At 35.3% G+C, this 23,203-nt stretch overlaps 1 protein-coding gene and 2 pseudogenes across 4 annotated transcripts in view; all 3 read left to right on the forward strand.

Moving 5' to 3' along the window:
- The first annotated feature begins 274 nt into the window (after positions 1-274).
- PCNX4 (pecanex 4) overlaps positions 275-23,203 on the forward strand; it is a 40,734-nt gene continuing 17,805 nt past the window's right edge. The window contains exons 1-8 of one of the 4 annotated variants that reach the window (XM_016162401.2): positions 279-737; positions 9,054-9,112; positions 11,509-12,252; positions 17,408-17,587; positions 17,674-18,188; positions 18,406-18,506; positions 18,633-18,755; positions 22,841-23,201. In XM_016162401.2, the coding sequence (XP_016017887.1) occupies positions 11,555-12,252; positions 17,408-17,587; positions 17,674-18,188; positions 18,406-18,506; positions 18,633-18,755; positions 22,841-23,201 (1,978 nt within the window). In that variant the 5' untranslated portion in view covers positions 279-737; positions 9,054-9,112; positions 11,509-11,554. Of the gene's footprint in view, positions 738-9,053; positions 9,113-11,508; positions 12,253-17,407; positions 17,588-17,673; positions 18,189-18,405; positions 18,507-18,632; positions 18,756-22,840; positions 23,202-23,203 lie in introns of all 4 variants that reach the window. The other 3 variants (XM_016162400.2, XM_016162403.2, XM_016162405.2) reach the window with 3 other exon arrangements.
- Positions 20,430-20,548, forward strand: LOC118600477 (annotated as a pseudogene).
- Positions 20,947-21,066, forward strand: LOC118600872 (annotated as a pseudogene).

Consider the following 23,203-nt stretch of genomic DNA (forward strand, 5'->3'; position numbering starts at 1 on the left):
CGTATGAAGTATCACTTAAAAACATTTATTACCGTCGGTGCGTTGGGTGGTGGCGGCCAAAGCGTGGATGTGGTTAATATAGGTCACAGGACCCAGAGTGGTTGGAATCGCACTACACTCCACCAGTCTGCGATCAGACCACAGCCGACCGAACGCTCACAAAATGGCGGCCGCGCGTCCAACCCGCGCGAGAGCTCTACCCGGCGGCGGACCATCCCGTCACCATGGTAACGACGCTCTCACGTAAGGGTGCGGCCCCGGTGAAAGTTCGGGGATAGATCTGCGATCTCCTTGCTGCTGTTGCCGCGTCTGGGCCCAAAGCAAGACCAGAGACCGAGCGATTCGTAAGACTCCCGGCCAGACGACCGTTGGCCTAGGCCTGGAGCGAACGAGGCGCGCCTCTTACCCCGCTCCGCCCTGCCTGGCCGGCGGGAAGAGCGACACCCATTTGCGAGCGCACGCAGAGGGGCGTGGCGAGCCGGGCAAGCATTGCCCGCCCCAGAGCGTGCGGTGAGTTCTGTGCCGGGTGGCGCCAGCGGGAGTTAACGTTAGCCATGGAAACGCGGAGCCGGCCCTGGCGCGCCGGAGGTGAGTTGGTTGCTTGGCAGCCACAACTTCTCTGCGTCCGCGTCGGTACCTTGGGCAGCCTCTCTGCAGGAGCGCCCAACCCGGGTTTACCTGCAAAAGCGCAGTCCATGGGATGCCTTCGCTTCGCTTCTTCCCTCGGGTGACTCGAGGTAGGTTGGATCCCCGACGCCCACTTACAGACTGCTTGGTTGCTTTACTTTCCAAGCCTGTGCAGAGCCACGTTGTTCTTGCAGGTTTAATTGCGACAGATTTCTCCTTCTTCATTGTAAAACCTTTAAGTGCATTTAATTGCCCTTGGTAAGACGTGAGATGAACTCTTATCTCCAGAAGTATCATCAGTCCGGTGTGATTTTAACTTTTCTTTCGAAAGACTGTTTAAACCCGTTCACGTAAACATTTTGTTTCTAAGAGACACTTGTGATATGGAAAATGGCCTTTTGATTCTTGATTCAGGGATGGCTTGTTACCCCCAATAAAGTTCACAGGCTATCCTTCTTAGTACAGTACTTCTCTCATCTCCGTCTAAGCCACTTTTGTCCCAAATTGGTCAACTCATGGCTCCCAGAATGAGTAACTCTTTACCCACTGATCTGCTCCCTTTCTCCACAGCTCTGTAAAGGATCAACGTTTACTTCTATGATGTCTACTCCGTCAGAAGTTATCAGGCCTATGAATTTGTTATCCGCTTTATTATTACTTTTCTTTAGCTGCAATTAGGGCAAAGCCAGCCTTTATGTTATCGGGTATTCTCTGCCCCCCATACTAAATTCCCAACCTTTATCATAGCATCTAGAACCAGATTCCAAGTTCAGATATTGCCATTTGGGTAATGTACATGCTAATCTTAAATTTCTGACTTAAAGACCTGCCTACTAGTTAACTGCCACAGAAAATACCAGGTTGGGACATTTTCTGTTTTCCTTTTGTAATAATATAAGATAATATTGAATGTCAACTATGATTGAAAAGTAAAAAAAGAACATTTCATAAAATTTACCCATTAAAAGTGTAGGATTCAGTGGTTTTTAGTATAGTCACATAACTGTGCAACCTTTACTACTTTACAGTCAATTTTAGAACATTGTCATCACCCTAAAAAGAAGCCCTGTATTTTTTTAGTAATCACTCAACTTTGGTATTTCATCTCACTATCCCCTCCAGTCGTAGGTGAACACTAATCTATTTTCTGCCTGTATAGATTCCCTTATTCTGGACATTTTAAATAAATGGAATCATTAGTATGTGGTCCTTTGTGATTGGCTTCTTCCACTTAGCATTCTGTTTTCATGGCATCTGTGTTGTAGCATGTATCAGTATTTTATTCTTGTTTATAGCCTAATGATGTTCCATTGTATGGATCTACCACATTTTATTTCATCCATTGGTGGACATTTGGTTGTTTCCATATTTTGGCTGTTAATATTTCTGCCATGAAGGTCCATGTACGAATTTTTGTGTAAACTTATGTTTTTATTTCTCTTGGGAATGGGATTGCTAGGTCATATGGTCGCGCTATGTTTAACCTGTTTTCCAAAGAAGCTACACCATTTTACATTACCATGTGAAGGTTCTCATTTCCCCACAACCTCACCAATACTTCTTATTGTCTGTCTTTTCGATAGCCAGTCAAGAGGATTGAAGCGTTATCTCCTTGTGGTTTTGGTTTGCATTTCCCTGATGAGGAATGATGTTGAGCACTGTTTCGTGTATTTATTGGCCATTTATATATTATTTTTGGAGAAGTGTCTAGTCATGTCTTTTGCCTGGTTTTAAATTGAGTTATTTGGTTTTTTATTATTGAGTAGTAAGTTCTTTATATATCCCAGATACAAGTCCATTATTATATATATGATTTGCAAACATGTTTCCCTTTCTGTGGGTGTTTTCACATTGTTGGTGGTGAGAACCTTTTCTTTTAGACACTTTCCCACCTTATCAAGGAATCCTGTATGCCAGTGCCTTCATTCTGGCTTAGCTAACAAAACTTTCCTATTTTGACATTCTGTAGATTCCTCTCAGGCCCACCTTTCCCTGCAAACCCTTTCTTTTATTTCTCTATATCCTCGAAATAAAATACCCTTTCATTGGGCAGTAGTTTGGAGTGATTGAAACACTCAGTCTGCCACCTGTTGACGTTGTGTTGGTTAAGTCACTTCATGTCACTGGTTCCCTTTTCTGTAAAATAAATTGATTTGTTTCTGTTAATTCTTGTGAGTGGTATTCAATTTATTCACCTGATACTTGATTTTGAAAGAAAAGCATGTTAACCCATTTGAATTTATAGTGGATAAGATGTGTGAGGTTTGAGAAGGCTAGACTGGACTATGAGTAGAAGTATTGACTTGCCCTACTGCACATTTATGATATTCTGATGTGAACTTTGGCTATTTCTTACCATCTTAGTTTTCCATAAGTAATGGAATGCTATCAGCTCATATTCCACTGTTGTACATTTATGAAGGGTGAATCCTAGAACCAATAACTCATCATTCCACCTTTGAAGCATTGCCAATACCTGCAATAAATAGATCCCTTGAATGATCTATCACCTTTCCCATCCAGTAATAGTTGTCTCTACAAACCAGTTTCTGTGAATGTACAGAAAACTCTTAGATTCAAAGACCCACCAAAATCTTGAATTTGAATAAATACCATTTTGTAGATCCAAAGAGATGCTAATTTCTTGTTCTTTCTGTTTAAGACTCTTTAGATGCTTGGATAGATTTTCCTTTCATTGGCGGGGGAAGGACGGTGCTTACTACATAATTGATAAACTATAACATGAAATGTATTTTTCATGTTTAAGACCAAATGTCTTTCAAAGGGCTCTTCAAGAATTAGCTGTTTGTCCATGGTGTGGCATTTAGTTAAGACCTCATAGAGTATTTTCAGAATCATTAAGGGTAGATGTCTTTGCATCTCTAGATTTCTACTGGTACCCTCAGCAGTTAGCTCTTGGCTATAAACAAAATCCACCTGGCATAGTTTTTAAAACTGCTCTGGTAGTAACAGGTGATTTTTATCCAGAGCAACTGAAAATTGTTTCATACTTTGTTTTTGAGTACTTAGGTGCAGGTTATTTTTGTTTCTTTTCTAGATACAAAGTTTTTGTTTGTTTGTTTTCCGGGTTAGTAAAGGTGGTGATGTTTGGAAAATACATATACATACCTGTAATGAATATTCTCAGAGATAAAGACCATATTCATGAAATAAAATAGGATTCTATGAAAAGGGACATCCAGGGATTAAAGAAGTACTCTTAGAAATTAAAATATGAAAGAAAAATTTATTAAAATTTGACAAGTATATCCAAAGATAGTAAGTTTCCTGAAAGTACAACAAAAATATAGTTGAAGCACAGTGCAGAAGGGCTCAGTACATAAATATGTGTATGTTGAATATAATCTCTCACCTTTTAGGACGGCTATGACTTTTTTAAAAAGTTAAGTGTTGGCAAGGATGTGGAGAAATAAACTGTTGGTGTGGACTGCAAAGTGGTGCATTCACTATAGAAAACTGTATGGAGGGTCCTCAAAAAATTAAAAATAAAACTATCATATGATCCAGCAATTCCACTTCTGGGTATTTATCCAAAAGAATGGAAATCAGGATCTCAAAGAGATATTTGCACCCCATGTTTATTGCAGCATGATTTATAGTAGTCAAAAAATGGAAGCAAACAACAAATAGGTAAAGAAAATGTAGTATATACATATAGTGGAATATTATTCCGCCCTAAACAAGGACACCCTGCCATATGTGACAACATTAATGAGCCTTGAAGACATTATGGTAAGTGAAGTAAGCCAGTCACAGAAGGGCAAATACATGATTCCACTTATATGAGATATCTGAAATCATCAAACTCCTAGAAACAGTAGAATGATGGTTGCCAGGAGCTTGGAGAAGGAAAAAATGGAGAATTACTGTTTAATAAGTATAAAGTTTCAGTTACACAAGACGAATTAGTTCTAGAGATCTACTGTACAACATTGTGTTACTGGTTAACAGTACTCTATTGTATACTTGAAAATGTATTAAGAGAGTAGGTCTCATGTTAGATGTTCTTACCATTAAAAAAAAAAAAAGGCTCAAACCTCATAGGAAAAAAAAAATGGTATAGATTCAATGAATGACATCAGTCAATAAAAATATGATAGGTTTTTTTTTTTTAAAGTAACCTTAGTTAAACGAAAATCAGACAATTGTTAAAACATCTATTTCTAGGAATTCTGTTTGCCAAACTTAGCTATAAATATAGTATAATCCCAAAAAACTGCCACTTTTTGTTATCCCTTTCCTTGTTTCAAGGTATTTTCAGTGTGGTGCCTTGCATGATTGCTGAGTTAAAGTTTTGGTGACTAAGAATTTCCTCCTAATACATTGCCAAATTGATCTTTGTTTTCTGCCTTTCTGGATAATGCATAAGAAACATGACTCAGATTCCAAATAAAGTAACATTTCTTTGGCTGTTTTGTTTTCCCACTTTCAGAGAAGCATATGAAGAAAGCATATGGCTTAAATCGATGTTGTGATGCCATCTTTATCCCTTAACTTCTCTTTTCTCAGCTCCCTACCCCCTCCACCCCCCACCCCCACCCCACACACAAGCCTTGAGCTATTTTTCATTTTGACAAGTTGGAGGTACCAGCCATCTAAATGCATCAATTTGTTTGGGAATTAAGTCTTTCAAAGGGTATGCCAAATTCTCATTCAGGGATTAAATTTCAATTCTGATTTTATTTTCCATGATAGTAACCCAGATAAGGATTTAGATCTCTCTGTGTCACTTCCTACAAAGAGAATATTTAAAAAATATTCCAGGATCTGTAATTAAAGTCAAACAATACCAAATTATCATAAATCTTGCCTTAATGAATTTCCAGTGTCTGTTGTGTAATCCTCTTTTATCCTTCAGATATTAAAAAAAAAAAAATACCCATACTTTAAATCACTCTTTTAGCAACCTGATATACTTGCTACCTGTCAAATTTCTCTCATAATTTTTTTCCTTGTGCACCCTTGTTCATGACATTTCTTCTTGACTGGTATATATTTTTAATTCTCCTTGGCTTAGCTAACTCTTAAAGGTCCTAATTGAAGCTCAGACCAATGTTTCTAAAAGTAGTTTCCATAAAACACTATAACACATGATCTGTTATTAGATATTGTGGGGAAAATGGGTTTAATGGTCAAATAATTTTGAGAAACTCAAATGATAAATTATAAGCAGATTTGCTGTGGATGGTGTTTTTTAACTTCAAAGATGTCTCAGAATCTTTAGCTTCCTGATATCCTTTGCAACTCTTCAAGATGATAGTTTAGTGTATACTTTCTCAAACTAATTTGACCATAGGCCCCTTTTCAAGACACATTCTGTAGGCCAAGTCTTACAAGCAAGTGGCAACTGAAGTAACTAACACGCTTGAATGTGTTTGTGACTTTCCACAAAGCTCGGTTTATTGCGTGGAACTGTCTCAGATAAACGGATCAGGCACCCACACAGGTTAACATACAACACACAGAGAGGGAGAGTACAGAGTCTTAAAGGATAGAGCAAAGGGATGAAAGTCCTTAGCGTATCCAAAGTGAACTCTGTTGACTGACGACATGGAGAACTGCGTACAAGTCCCAAGCCAGTGCTACAATGGGACAAAAGGTCAGAGAGTCTTTTACTCTAGTGCATCATCCATGATTGCCGGAGCCAGCCAGCTGAGATCGAACAGCACCTAGAAGAGGGGGGTGAAGCCTAAGGGAAAAAAGAGAAGACAGAAAAGATCTTTCCAGGAGGGCATACAGTCAGAGCTGCAGCCCCGAGTTTATTTAGCATAGCCTTTTTATGTGATTTTTTTAATACCATAATCAATCACTACTTTGCCATAGCAAAGCACACCATACATATCTATAACAATGCTTGTCAATTACATATGATCATACATATCCCTGTCTCCATGGTTGTAAAACATTCTGTTACCTTAAAAGGTGAGTTTATGAGGCTCACCGTAGTAACTCAACTTCTTGTTTCCTAGAACCATTGTTTAAGCAAACTCAGTAGCCATGTTATGGCTTCTAGCTACGTGACTTCTTCAGTGCCTCATAATGGCTTCCATCATGTCTCAAAATGGCTCCCGACACATGATGCTATCGGCTTGCTATCAGCTTAGGCTGAGCATCGTCCATCAGGTGTTCATCTTATGTGGACCTTACAAGGTGGGGCTCTTCATGCTTATCAACTCTTACAGGTGGGGGTTGACAATCGTAGTTTTGGGCAGTCCAGTTACACCCTAAGGGTGTTCCCCTTATGTGCAAGTTGACATTACTGTCATGGCCCCCATGGAGTCCATTTTGTAAAGTCCATAAAGTTTTCATTTTTTTATGCTCATATAGTAAATAATACTGTACTTTTAGCCTTTCTTTTAATACCCCATTAAAATAACTTAAATCACCATCCAGTGTCCTCCCCCATGCTTCTAAGGCTTCTTAAGGGAATTTATATTCTCTTCATACTTCTTGGCCAGCTTTCACTTCATTACTGATTGTTCCTGCCTTATTTTGCCCCTGTGCCTGCTGTTCTACGTCTGCTTTTCTTTGCTGACATGAACTAGTTCCTCCATCCTTATAATGAAGAAAATTAAAGTGTAGCATAGGACAGGAAACAGAATTGGACTTCTGACATATTAAAATCTTCCAGCCACTTCCTTCTCCACAGGGGAAACCCAGCCATGTATATCCGTTAGGCCCATCCTGCTTCTATATTGCTTTGAGATATACTGCTCTAGGCAAAAATCTTCTTTGAGCCAGTAATACTATCAATAGAAACTATTATTTTTTCCATAATAAACATTAGTGAAAATACTTTCCAAACAATTCCTAGAAATAGTTTATGGGTTTACTGTTTTGAGTCGGGTGGGATGTGCTAGAAGTTTTCAAACAGTGTATGTACTCTCAGCTTCCCTTTTGAAAAAACAGCAATATTTATTGTTTTCCTATTTTAATTATCTTATTTAAGCTATACCATTAATGTATTACATGCCTCTCCATGGGAGGGTATTTTACTAAATATTATGGAGAATAGAAGTACCTCAAGTGTTAGCCCCTACCCACAAATAACTTTTTAGTAGAGAAAAAAACACATATAAAGAGTCAACATGTGAAGAAGTGAACTATGCAAGAAATGCCTTATTTGATACATGTTACAAGTTAAATAGTATGAACAAGCAATATTTTTGATATACAGAGAGAAGAGAGACACAATTTGGCCTGAGTGTTCTGCAGAATTTTCTGAAAGGAGTAGACTGATGAAAGTTGACTAAGATTATTAATTAGGGAAGAGAGTAGAGGAGACCATAAGCAAAAGAGAGCTTGAGCAGAGGCACCCAGAATGAAAAGCACAGCATATAATTGCAAGGCATGGGGTTGAGAGTTCTAAAGGATATTTGGTTATTTGAAGAGATATGAAAATGTTCTATGTAAAATACACAAACACAGCTTAGTGTATATGCCTTCTCAAACTTTTTACACCAATACAAACTGCACAGCCAGTTTTTTTAATAAAAACAGGATCATCAGTATGTTTTAATTTTCAGTATATTGTGGGCATATTTCCATGTTTCCGCTTCAACAGTACATCTTCAGAATATTCCACTGTTTGGAATATAATCAGTGTATTCTATCGAATACTATCTCGTTCCTGACCTGTCAGTGGAGCAGGAGGGGCCAGTTTTTCCTAACTTCTTGTGGAAAATTTGGCGTATCACCACTCTACAGAACTCCCAGGCCAGCCATCCCAGTTCATTTTTCTGTCCGATGGCATCTTCCATATATAATTGAAATCAGAATGTTTACCCCCAATAACAGTAGTATGCCTTTACTTACCCTATGGCTTATGCAGAATAATTATTCAGAATATGATGTCACTGAGCCTGACATCAGTACAGGAGATAAGCTCTTTCAGAGAGAGGGAAGCAGTCTTCATTCCTGGAGATTGAACCATCAAGGTTCCTTTTGGCCCTGTGGTTCTCTTGTTTTCTGAGTACTTGGATGTAAGTAAAAGCTATGCCTTGTTTTATGCAGAACTAAGAGCAGTGGCTTGAAAATGTAAAACAATAAATGTCTATAAAGAACTTCTTAACGGTAACAAGAGGTGCTATAAAGCAGTAATTCTTAATGGTGATCTAAAAACCTTTCGAGATGCCCAAAAGCTCTCTTCAGGGCTGATTTTGATTGGGTAGAACTGACTTTAAACTAAGTGGAAGAAAGGCATTTTATGATGGTTTTAAATTTTTTGAGGGTGGTAAAAAACATATAACAAAGTTTACCATCTTAACCATTTTCAATGTACAGTTCTGTGATATTAAGTACCTTATCACATTGTTGCACAGTCATCACCACCATTCCCATGACTCTTCATCTTATAAAACTCTGTAGCCATTAAACAATAACTCCCCATTCTCCTCTCTCCCCAGCCGATAGCAACGACCATTCTACTTTCTATCTATGGTTTTGACTGTTCTAAGTACCTCATGTAAGTAGAATTGTACAGTATTTATCTTATTGTTACTGGCTTATTTCACTTAGCGTAATGTCCTCAAGTTTCATCCATGTTATAGCATGTTGCAGGATTGCCTTTTTAAGACTGAATAATATTCCCTTGTAAGTATATACCACATTTTGCTCATCTATTCATCCTTCAGTGGACATTTGGGTTGCTTCCACATTTTAGTTACTGTGAATAATGCCGCTATGAACATGGCTATACCAATATCTCTTCAAGACCTTGCTTTCAGTTCTTTGGAGTGTGTATCCGGAAGTGGAATTCCTAGGTCATATGGTAATTCCATTTTTAATTTTTTGAGGAACCACCATAGTTTTTTCCACAGAGGTTGTGCCCTTTTACATTCCCACCAACAGTGTACAAGGGTTCCAGTTTTTCCAGATCCTTGCCAATACTCGTTTTTTGTTTTTTGGTTTTTTGTTAGTAGCCATCCTAATGGGTGTGAGGTAGTAGCTCATTGTAGTTTTGATTTGCATTTCCCTAATGATTAGTGATGTTGAGCATCTTTTAATTTGTTTATTGTAATTTTTATATCTTCTTTGGAGAAATGTCTATTTCAGTCCTTTGCCAGTTTTTGAATTGGGTTGTTTTTTTTTTTTTGGTGGTGTTGTTGTTAAGTTTTAGGAGTTTTCTCTATATTCTGGATATTAATCCCTTATTAGGTATATTATTTACAAATTACTTCTTCTATTCTGTGTGTTGCCTTTTTATTGTTGATCATGTCTTTTGGTGTACACTTTTTTTTAATTCCAATTTGTCTATTTCTTTTGTTACCTGTACCTTTGGTGTCATACCTAAGAAGACATTGCCAAATCCAATGTCGGAAGCTTTTGTTTTGTGTTTTCTTCTAAGAGTTTTATTGTTTTAAGACTTAATTTAGTTCTAAGAGTTTTTTTGTTGTAGGGCTTTCATTTAGGTCCTTTATTCATTTTGAATTAATTTCAGTATATGATATTAGATAAGGTCTGACTTCATTCTTTTGCACGTGGAGATACCCAGTTTTCCCAACACTGTTTGTTGAAAAGACTATTCCCATCGAAAGGTCTTGATACCCTTGTCAAATGTTTGACCATATATGTGAGGGTTTATTTTGGGGCTCTCTATTCTATTCCAGTCTGCGGCCATACCACCCTGAACGTGCCCGATCTCCTCTGTTCTATTCCATTAGTCTATATATCTTTATGAAGAAGACTTTAAACACAATTTTTCTTTTCTAGCCCAATATATGATCCCTGAGGTAATACTTTGCTAGCTGACCTTGTGTCAGGCAACTGTTTTTCAGAATAAGTTCCCGACTGTATCCTAGGAAAAAGAAAAGTTGAGGAGAAGAGACCCATGTTATTTGGCATTTAGATTTTTGTGGCCTTTAAAGTAATCTAGACTAAAGCATGTACAGGTCCTATTATTGTTTCAAATGCTTTCTTACTGCTGGTAGATTTTTGGAAACCTACAGAAAGACTAAATTTGAATTATGAAGTGGTTTGCCTGTGGTAATGTAGCTAGTAATAAGCATTACTGTGATACCTGAAGTCTTTTCATTTCCAGTTCATTGTTCTTCCTACTACCTGAGCTGCCAGTGGCTTTTTATTGAAATGCTACTATTTTAGCAGAATTTGACTAAATTATTGGATAAACCTTAATTTACAATAATTAAGGGATGTGACTAATGCTTAGTATTTCTATTTGTTTTCCATTTCTCTGTCCGTTTTAATTCAAGGGAATTCTAGAGGATATCTTTACTTTATAGGGCAGGGGTTGATAAACTATGACCTGTAGGCTACATCTGGCCTACAGCCTGTTTGGGTAAATACTGTAAAGTTTTATTGGAACAGAACCATTCATACTCATTTATGTATATATTATCTGTGGCTGCTTTTCTGCTACAACAGCAGAGTTGAGTCATTGTAACAGAGACCTTATGGTCCACAAAGCCTAAAATATTTACTTTTGGACTTTTACAGAAAAATTTTGCTTACTCTTCTAATAGAGGAAAAAGTTAAACAACAAAAGCCCTCAGGGAAATGATAAGTTAAACCACTAGCAGAGTTGAGTTGAGAGTTTTAATTTTGTAAACTTTACTTTGACCTCAAAATCTAAAAATGTCAATTAACTTAAGATCTAATTTCAGATATTAAGTTCTAGATAAGTTAATGATGGATATGATTTTTTCCAAATAAAAAACAACTTAGCAACTATTTATTTAGTGCCAGGTATGTGTCAGGTAATGGGGAGGTGCTAGAGAAGTGAAGTTAGAAATTCTGCCCTTAAACTAAGGAGATAAATAGAAATTTGAGGTTTCCCCTTCCCATGTTTTAAGTATGACATTTTCAAATTGTAACTTTTTCCCTCTTTTTTTTTTTTTTTAGAGATTTCTATATTACAGAAAAGGATGTGCTTTCAGAATAATCCTGAATGAGAAGGATGAGTCCAGATGTGCCTCTGCTGAATGATTACAAAAAGGACTTCTTTCTGAAGCGCTTTCCACAGACTGTTCTTGGAGGCCCAAGACTCAAATTAGGCTACTGTGCCCCTTCTTACATATATGTTAATCAAATTATCCTTTTTCTGATGCCATGGATTTTAGGTGGAATTGGAACACTTTTATACCAATTAGGCATCCTGGAAGACTATTACACAGCAGCATTCTCAGGTGGACTAATGCTTTGCACTGCGTTTGTCATCCAGTTTACAAGTTTACATGCCAGAAACAAATCAATGACAGTAGAAAGAATGCCAACCACGGATATCTTAGCACAGGAGGATGAGCATGAATTTACAAGTTGTGCCGGTGCCGAAACTATCAAATTTCTAATTCCTGGCAAGAAATATATAGCCAATACAGTTTTTCATTCTATTCTTGCTGGGTTAGTGTGTGGTCTTGGAACGTGGTATCTACTCCCGAATAGAATAACTTTGCTATATGGCAATGCAGGAGGCACTGTTTTACTGTTTTTCTTTGGATGGATAACATTATGTACAGGAGAATATTCGTTAATTGTAAACACAGCTGTAGAGACTGCAACTTTCCAAACCCAGGATACTTATGAAATCACTCCTCTTATGAGACCTCTTTATATTTTTTTCTTTGTTTCTATAGATCTTGCACACAGGTAATAAGCTATCAAATAATTTATTTCTTGCTTTGTTTTTAAGCATACCTAATAAGAGTACTCTTCTTAGTATTAAAAACAAATGAATCTGTGGATTAAAAGTCATCAAGGCCAAACCATTGGGTGATAGTTTGTTTTTATGATTACTCTCTTAGGACTAATTTCTGTTAAACATACATACTAAAGCAGTAATTAAATGTTATTGAGAAGTAAAAAAGAAAACCCCTTTATAAGAAAAGATAAATAAGATAGCCTGGCTGAGACCTATGAAAACAATGGAACTTTTCTGTGAGGTGAAAATGAAGAATTTAAAATTTAAATACATAAATATTATGTACAGATTGAGTGGATTTAAGATAAACAACAACATTTCTAATTTTGTTATAGTAACTTGAAGAAATTGATTTTTTAAATCAATTTGATGAAGAAAGTAGAAAATAGGTTTTTTAACAAAATTTTTTGATAACCCCTTTTACTTGCCTTTTCTAAATCTGAGTTTTTCTCTGTAGATTGCAGCTTTCTCTTTCACAGGTCAGTGTCTAGGTAGAAATGTACAGTCATGTTATGGACTGAATGTGTTCCCTCTGAATTCATATATTTAAAGCCTTAACACCCCATGTGACAGTATTTGGAGATGGGGTCTTTGGGAGGTTATTGGGATAATCAGGGTGGGATCCTGGAATGATAGAATTAATTATAAGAAGAGATTCTAGAGAGCTTGATCTCTTTCTCACTAACATGTGAAGATACAATGAGAAGTTGGCTTTCTACAAGCCGAGGAAAGTTCTCACCAGAACCTAACCAGGACGCCACTCTGATTTTAGGCTTCCAGCCTCTAGAACTGAGAAATTTCTGTCGTTTAAGCCACCCAGTCTGCAGTGTTTTGTTTGGTAAGACAGATTGTCATACCAAGAGGCGGGGATGCTTCTCTAACATAACCCAAAAGTGTAGAAGTGACTTTGGAACTGGGTAATAGGTGGAGGCTGGAAGAGTTTTGAAGTGAATGCTAGAAATATGCCCATTAAAGGTGATTCTGGTGAGGTCTCAAAAAGAAATGAGAACATGTTATTAGAAACTGAAGGAAAGGCAATTCTTGTTAAAAGCGGCAAAGAACTTGCGTGAACCATTTTCTAATGTTTTATGGAGGGAAGAACTTGTGATGAAATTAGATATATATCTGAGTAGTTTCTAAGCAAAATATCGAAGGAACAGCTTGATTCCTCTTGACTACTTATAGTAAAATATGAAAGGAAGCGGATGAACTAAAGAAGGAATTGCTAAGCAAAAAGGAACCAGAACTTGAAGATTTGGAAAACTTTTGGCTTACTCATATTGCAAAAAGTGAGGAAGCATGTTCTAAAGAGAACACCAAGGGTGTGGCTGGACTATCACTAAATGGTTTATGGGATTATATGGGCAGACACACTGCCAGTTTAAACTAAAGGGGTCAGAGACCAGATGTAATGAAGGAAAGTTGTTAGATTTGATAGGATGGGAATGATAGACCTCTTTGGCTGTGAACAGGCACTGTTCTTTAAGAAGATTGGAAAAATGACCCTGAAAGTAATTCAGAGATTAACAGGACTAATGCCTCAAATTTCAAAGCTAGAAAGCCATGCTGGAAGCCTTAGGCTGGTACACCCATGGAGGTAGGACCCCCACCTCGAGTTTTGCTTTGGGCGACATTTCCACCATAGGGACCTGGAAGGCAGAGAATAGTTTTGGACTTACTTTGGACCTGTCATCCCTTCCTTCTTTCCTGTTTCTCCTTTTGGAATAGGGATGTCCATTCTATACCTGTCCTCCCATTGTATTTTGAAAGCAAGTAACTTATCTGTTTTCACAGTTTCACAGCTGGAAAGGAATTTTACCTCAGGATAAATAGTATCTCAAGTCTCGCCTGTATCTGATTTAGATGACTTTTAGATAAAACTTTGGACTTTAGAATTGATGCTGGAACCTATTGGGATGGAATTAATGTATTTTGTATATAAGAACATGACGTTTGGGGTGGAATGTTATAGACTGAATGTATGTGACACCTCAAAATTCATGGGTTGAAGGCCTAACCCGCATTGTGATAGTATTTGGAGATGGGGGTCTTTGGCAGGTGATTAGATCATTAGGGTGGCCCAAAGCTGATAGAATTAGTACTCTTATAAGAAACACTAGAGACCTTGATCTTTCTCTCTACTATGTGAAGATACAATGATAAGTTGGCTGTCTGCAAACCAGGAAGAGAGTTCTCACTAGAACCCTACCAAGGTGGCACTCTGATCTCATACATTCTGCTTCCCGAACTATGAGAAATAAATTTCTATTGTTTGAGCCACCCTAGTGTGTGGTATTTTTGTTATTGCAGCCCAAAATAAAACAAGGCACTTAAAAATATTTAGGCAGCCTATGTACTGAAACTGACCTACTCTTAGGTATCTGCTATTCCTTAACTCTTAATCTTGTCTAATGTGATACATTTATGAACCATTGGACACTATAATACCCTTGTAGTTCTTCACCTAATCAAACATCTAAGAGGAGAATTACTTTATGGGAAATTGTTTTATAAATGGTTTCTTAGTACCACTACTGTTTATTAACTATAAAATATAGTTAAATCCTTGATTTTGAAAGTTAACAATAAAGTTGAGTTTAAATGTATGTACATACATGTTACTCCTTTTGAAAGATTTAAGTTTATAAGATTATTTTCAGAATAGATTATTGAGTTACTATCTTACTGTGCCATTTCTAAAATCAGAAATTATATACCTTCTATAATACATATTTGCATTTAAAATGATGCCCTAGGTTCTTTAATTAAAAAAAAAACTCAGTTAATTTATAATTTGGTTACCTTGATTTTCCACATTACCCATTTCTAAAAAACATAACATGTTTTTTACTACATTCTAGTTGGGTTTAATATGCAGTTTTAATGTTTACAGTTTGAAAATACAAAGAAAACTTTGTAACTAAAAAGAGGCAGTTTTCAAAACTTTTTTAAATGACATTTTTATACAGAAAAATTACCTCCCACTTCACTTTTAGAAAATGTTTAGCTTCTGTTTAGCAAAATAATAAAGAATCAAGATGACCTTTATACATTAGGTATTGATACTGTAGACATAATGTATAAAATGTGTACACTATTCAAATTTGGACAGCTGTCAAATATATCAAATTGTATCTTAATTTTATTTCAGAGCATGCTGAAAGTTGAAGAGCTGAGTTCCACAGTGTAGTAATCTTTTTTCTTTTCCCATTTTTTATTCTACCTAGTACAGATGTCATTTAATAATTTTAAGTGACTATCTGTGTAGTTTTATCAAAGACAAGTGTTAAATCTACAGTGCTTTGTTCATACACTCAGGAATTGTTTGAATGAATGATGCATATTTACATCATCTAAACTATAAAGAACATCTTTTGGGGAGTATATGGATCATAATGCATATACAGAATTTGAAATATATTTATGGTTGTTAGATTCCCTTTCTTCTTGAGGGCTCAGATTTTTGCCATAGAAAATTCCTGTTAAACATTTTCATATAAAAAAAAATCACAATAATCATTTACTTGGGCCTGAGTCATATAAACAAGAAAGTAATCAATGGTTACTTCAGTTACATGTGCTTATATTTATTTGATATCCTTGTGAATAAGTTTTTCTGTGCTGTTGCTTATTTATGTTAAGAACAAAATGATCTGGGGAGGGAGTAAATTCAACTTGTATAAAATATTTCCTGAGTATACATTTTTTTACACAAATTATCCTATCCTTGAATATGTTAACAAGTATTGTCTTTTAAAAAAACAACTATACAAATCTGCATGTTTTCCTTGACCTTCCTGTGACTTATTGTGTTTCAATTTTCTTTGTTACTTCAGTGTTTTCTTCTTAGAAAAAAATGAATTTTATTTTGAAACTATACTACGAAAAGTATTGTCCTCTAATTTAGCATCACATTGTTAACCTTGTGTTCATTATTTCTCTGCTTATAAAAATTTGAAGGACATGCATTAGGAGGCAGAGTGCATTAGTTGGCATAGTCCCGGTACACATGTGAGCAAACACATTATGCCATTATTATATCCATGGTTGCTATACATTTGCTTCAGGACCATTAACATACACTTAAGTGGTGATTATCACAGAAATTGCCTTTCTCCTTGACTGATTTCTAGCAGCTCATGTATTTAAGTACAGTTATGCTATAAGTTTTAGATTTAGTTTTCTCTTTTGAAAGTTATCTCTGAAACTCTTAAGTACTATGACATTGTTGTATTCCAGACAAAGTGTTTGGTTAGTCTCATTCCAAAAAGTAATGTATTGATAGCATTTATTATTCTCTGCTTTAAAGTTTTTATTAAATTATTTGAAATCATTTAATGATGTTATATTTACCTGGTCAGTGTTATATGAAAAACCAGTTTCTCCACTTAAAAGGAACAGTCTCTAATGAAATTATATGTGTTTGTATTCTCAAATCCATATCATTGTATATACAAAATAGAAACAATATTATAAGTGCTAGTTATGTTTCCAGTGTAACCCACAGAGGCACATTCATAACCTAATGTTGCTAACTTCTGATATTAACTCTACTGATTTCAAATTCTGGGCCCTGGGAGCAAGACAGTGCTGGAACGAGTAGGAGAAAGAAGAGCTTGCTCTCTTTGCTAGCTACTAATGTGTGAACAGCAGTAAGGCTCTGGCTTTCCAGAGTTACCTGCAATTTTAAATTAAAATATTTTATAGTTTAAAGAATCATTGGTAGAATTTCATCCAATGTAGTTTAGACATTTAAGGGAGAAATATTTTTGCCCTTGGCTCAGTTCAGTTTTACAGATTTCTAAATTCAATTTTATTCAGTAAATTACTTTTAATTCCTTTTTTTCCACATTTGAAATCACATATTCTCTTAAGTGCTAAACTTGGACACTATCGAGTAGGGGTACTTAATGGTATAGGGGAAGGACAATGATCACAGTTTATATGTGTTGATATTTTTCAAGTTGAGACTAGGACCTTTCTGTAAGGGTCCTTTTGTGACGGGAGGAAGGTGTGTGAGATAGGGGGTGTATATCTTGTTTTTCCTGGAAGGGTCTTCTTATAATTTTGTACGATTTAAGTGTTTTTTTTTTTTTCCTATAGGTTTATGGTCAATATACCAGTTCTAGAACAAATGAATCAGGTTTTACACACACTATTTATATTTTTACCTTTTCTATGGGCACTTGGGACCCTGCCACCACCTGATGCACTTTTCTTATGGGCAATGGAGCAGGTTTTAGAGTTTGGCCTTGGAGGCTCATCTATGTCAACCCATCCACGGTAATTATTTTAAATATTAAAGCTATATGTAACTTATTCTTAACGTTTTTATTCTCTTCAAGAAAATCTTTTTTTCTTCTCTTCAGGTTATTAATAATGTTCATCATCTCTGCTGGAACCGCGGTAACATCGTATTTCATTCCCAACACTACTGGAATGGTTCTTCTTATGAGTGGACTTGGGTTCTTACTGAGTCTTAACCTAAGTGAGATGGGTTTTGTCTTCAAATACAGTGTGACCAGACATGGAGTTGGAACCAAATCTAAGGCTTTACCCAGTGGTTCAGAAAAACAGTTTACTTGGAAGGAATGCCTTTTCTACATTGTTATGTTAGTCTTGACTCTCTTAGAAAGTATTTTGCTTCATCACTTTGCTTGTTGTTCACAGATTTCCAAAAATAGTCCCCAAGCTATTGTTGGCCATATTTTGATGATATTACTTATAATATTGTGGATACTTAGAGAAATTCAGAGTGTCTATATCTTTGGAATTTTCCGAAACCCTTTCTATCCCAAGGATGTGCAGACTATGACATTATTTTTAGAGAAGCAAGCAAGGCTCATGAAGATTGGTGTTGTCAGACGGATTTTGCTAAATCTAGGTAGGAATTGTGTTGTATCTACAAAGTGTACAGAAATGTTATTAATTCCCATATTTGTATAATGCTACATACAAGTGTTCTTTATGTTTTGATTTATTGGTTTTTTTTTTTAAGTTAATTGCTTTAATGTGCATTTTTAAAACCTCATCTTGGCCAAAATAAAATATGGTAGGAGTTACTTTGTCTTAATTAAATTTGTCTTTTTCGTTTGTCTTAGTGTCACCTTTTGCTATGATAGCATTTCTTTCACTGGACAGTTCCTTACAAGGGCTCTACTCAGTATCTGTTTCCATTGGATTCACAAGAGCTTTTAGAATGGTAATCCTAATAATGCACTTAATAATATTTTCCTATTCCTAAGTTTAATTGTGATTTTGTTTGCTATAACAGTTTACTTAGATTATCAGATTCTACCTAATAAAGTAGATAATGTGTATACTACAGGTATGGCAGAATACAGAAAATGCTTTATTGGAGACAGTCATTGTGTCAGCAGTGCACTTGTTAACCTCTAATACAGATGTATGGTGGAACAGAAGCCTGGATACAGGAATCAGACTCTTATTGGTAAGTGTATTTTTAACAGCTTTATTGAGATATGTTTCATATACCATAAATCATCCACTTAAAGTATGCTGTTCAGTAGTATACATTCAGAATTTTGCAGCCATTATCACAATTTTATAAAATTTTCAACATCTCCAGAAGATACCTCGTACACATTAATAGTCATTCCCCATTCCTATTCATCATCCCATCCAGTCCCAGCACCCATTAATCTACTTTCTACATCTATGGATTTGCCTGTTTTGGCCCTTTCACAAGAATGGATCCATACATATGTAGTCTTTTACATTTTGCTTCTTTCACTTATACGTTTTCAAGGTTCATTCATTTTGTAGCATGTATCAGTATTTTTTTTTTATGGTGACATTGGTTAATGAAATTCAATAATTTTCAAGTGTACAGTTCAACAGTAAGTCATAAATATATTGCATTGCATATTTTTATTTTTATTGCCGAGTAATATTCTGTTCTATGCATGTGCACATTTGGTTGCTTGGTTCATCAGATAATAGATATTTAGGTTGTTTTGTGACTGTTTTCAATAATGCTATGAACATTTGTGTACAGATTTTGTATATGGATATATATTTTCATTTCTCTTGAGTATGTGTTTCTAGGACTGGAATTTCAGTCATACAGTAACTCCGTGTTTAACACATCAAGGTGTTGCTATTCTTCTAAAGTGGTTGTACCATTTTACATTCCCACCAACAATGTATAAAAATTCGAATTCTCTACATTTTCACCAATACTCTTTATTATCTGACTTCTTCATTATAGACATTCCTATGAGTATGAACTTCTATCTCATTGTGATTTTAATTTTCATTTCTCTAAATGCTAATGATGCATCTTTTCATATGTTTATTGGCCATTTGTACAGGCTTTTTGGAGAAATGTCTATTCAGCTCTTTTGCACACTTTACTTGTGTTGTCTTTTTATCACTAGGTTGTAATAGTTCTTTATATATTGTGGATAAAAGTTCCTTGACAGATTTGTGATAAACAAAAAAAATTTCCTCCATTCTGTAGGTCGTCTTTCATTATCTTAATAATGTCCTTGAAGCAAAAAGTTTTTCACTTTGTTAATGTTGTTTATATTTTCTTTTGTCTCATGTATTTTGGTGTCATATCTAATAAACACTGCCTATTCCAAGATCATAAAGATTTACTATATTTTCTTCTAAGAGTTTTACAGTTTGATCTCTTACATTTGGATCTGTGATCTGCTTTGAGTTCATTTTTATATATGATGTGAGGTAGAGTTCCAAATCCATTCTTTTGTATATGGATGTACAATTGTCCCATAACAATTTATCGAAAAAACTATTCTTTCCTCAATGACTTTTCTTGGCATCCTTGTAAAAAATCAAATGTGAGGGTTTACATCTGTCTGGACTCTCAATTCTTTTACGTTTATTTATGTGTATATCTTTAACAACACTGTCTTGATCACTATAACTTTGTAGTAGGTTTTGAATTTGGAAAGTATGAGTCCTCTGGCTTTAATTTTCTTTTTCAAGATTGTTTTGACTATTCTCATACCCTTGCATTAACATATAAATATTGGTTTCAGCTTCTCAGCTTTTGTAAAAAGGCATCTGAGACTTCTATAGGAATTACCTCAAATCTGTTGATCAATTTGGAAATTATTACCATCTTAAAAATATTAACGTCTTCGTCCATGCCACCCTGAACACGCCCAATCCCGTCTGATCTTAGAAGCTAAGCAAGGTTGGGCCTGGTTAGTACTTGGATGGGAGACCACCTAGCAAGACCAGGTGCTATAGGATAAAAAATTAAATTAAATTAATTCTTCTGATCTATGAACGTGAGATGTTTTTACATTTATTTAGATCTTCAACAATGTTTTGTAGTTTTCAATGTAGAAATCTTATGCTTTTATTAAGTTTATTCCTAAGTATTATATTCTTTTTGATGATATTATAAATGCAGTTGTTTCCTTAATTCATTTTTTGGCTTGTTTATTGCTATGGTATAGAATAAAATTGATTTTTCAATATTAATCTTGTATCCTGAAACCTCACTAAACTCCTTTATTAGTTCTAATAGATTTTTAGTAGATTTCTTAGGATGTCCTGTATATAAGATTATGTTATCTGCAAATTAGATGTAGTAAAGATAGTTTTACTTCTTTTCCAATCTAGATGTCTTTCATTTCATTTTCTTAGCTAATTGCCCTGGCTAGACTGAAAGCGCCTGATCCCGTCTGATCTCAGAAGCTAAGCAGGGTCAGGCCTAGTTAGTACTTGGATGGAAGACCACCTAGGAATACAAGGTGCTGTAGGTTTGGGTTTTTTGTTTGTTTGTTTGTTTTTAAATAAAAAATAATAATAATAATTGCCCTGGCTAGAACCTCTAATATGATGTTGAATAGGAGGAAGAATGAACATCCTATGAGGAAAGCATTGAGTCTTTCTCCATTAAGTCAATGTCAGTGTTTTACCACTATATATCAGCTATTCTTTTTTCATAAATACTCTTTTTCAGGTTGAAGAGGTTTCCTTCTATTCTTAGTTAATTCTTTTTGCATTTTGTCAAATGTTTTTTGTGTCTTTTGAACTGAGCATGTGGTTTGGGTCTTTTAATCTGTTAACATGGTGAATACATTGATTTTCAGCTATTAAACCAACTTTGCATTCCTTAAATAAATGTCACTTTGTCATGGTGTATAATCCTGTTTATGTGTTGCAGGATTTGGTTGGACATATATTTTTTTTCCTGTCATGTCTTTGGTTTAGATATTGTAATAGCTCTGACCTCAGAATGAGTTGAGAATTTCATAGTAATTATTCTTAAATGTTTGGCAGTATTCAGTACATATCTTAAATATTTTGTAGTATGTGATACTTTGTAGTATGGGAGCCATCTTTGCCTCAGCTTTTCTCTGGATAGCTTTTAAATTACTAATTCAATTTCTTTACTTATAATAGGTCTATTCCAATTTTCTATTTCTTGAGTCAATTTCAATAATTTATGTCTTTTTAGAAACTTGTCAGATTTATCTAAGTAATCTAATCTATTGGCACAGAGTTGTTCACAGTATACTCTTATAATTCTTTTCACTTTTTCTATAAGATGGTATGTTATATCTGTCTTTCCTGATTTTAGTAATTTGAGCCTTCTGTTTTTTTCTTGGTCAGTCTAGCTAAAGGCTTGTCAGGTTTGTTGATATCAAAAAATAGATTTGGTTTCATTGAAATTTATCTGTTATTTTTCTATTCTTTATTTTATTAATTTGTGCTCTAATCTTTATTATTCCTTCCTTTTGCTTACTTGAGGTTTTGTTTGTTCTTTGTTTTCTAATTTCTCTAGTTTCCTAAAGTAGGTTAGGTTATTGATTTAAGGTCTTTATTCTTTTTTAACGTAGACATTTAAAGCTATACATTACCCTCTGAGCAATGTTTTAGCTGTATCACAAATTTTAGTATGTTGTGTTTTTGTTTCAATCATCTCAAAATATATTCTTATTTATCTTGTGATTTCTTCTTTGACCCATTGGTTATTTAGGAATGAGTCTTTTAATTTTTAGATTTCTTTCTATTGTTGATTTAATTCTGTTTTGGTTGAAAAGCATACTGTGAGTGATTTGTATGAACACTGAACATACTTAGTGTGATTTCAATCTACTGAGGTTTTTCTTATGGCATGACTTGTTTCTTAATCTGATAAATGTTCTCTAAGGATAAATTAAAGATAGTTGCTTAACTCTTCCACTCTTAGTTCTCATGAATTAACCAATATGTAACGCAAGGCTTAGTCAGCCTTAAGATTTAGATAGTGCTATGTCAGTTCTCTTTAGTACTATTTTTCTTTATAAGGAAGCCCAAACTTTTTAAAAGGTAGTCTCATTTATTAATTCTAAGGTTGGAGAAAATTATAACAAAGAATCTTATATAAAGGCTAGTCCCTCAAAAATATTGGGGCAGTAATAAAATTATACAGTTTTCCTTTAATGATCTTGAAAAGTCACAAAATGACTAGCATAAAGAATAAGGAAAAAAGATCGTTTTTAAGAATAAGATTTTGTTAAGAATAAAAAAGTTATTTTTATATCTCTACAGGTTGGCATCATGCGTGATCGTCTGATTCAGTTCATCTCTAAATTGCAGTTTGCTGTGACTGTACTTTTGGCATCATGGATGGAGAAAAAACGTAGAAAATCCACCACCACTTTATGTATACTCAACATTGTCTTCTCTCCATTTGTGCTGGTCATCATAGTTTTTTCTACACTACTCTCTTCTCCCTTACTTCCCCTCTTCACCCTTCCTTTGTTCTTGGTGGGGTTTCCCCGACCTACTCAGTGTTGGCCAGGAGTAGTGGGCACCACAGCTTGCGTGTGTACAGATACAGTGTACTACTACCAGATGGTCCCAAGTTTGACCACTGCATTGCAGTCTGCAATGGTAGCTGGAAGTTTAGGT

The sequence above is a fragment of the Rousettus aegyptiacus genome, unplaced genomic scaffold, assembly GCF_014176215.1.
Source record: "Rousettus aegyptiacus isolate mRouAeg1 unplaced genomic scaffold, mRouAeg1.p scaffold_m13_p_3, whole genome shotgun sequence".
NCBI classification, from domain to species: domain Eukaryota; kingdom Metazoa; phylum Chordata; class Mammalia; order Chiroptera; family Pteropodidae; genus Rousettus; species Rousettus aegyptiacus.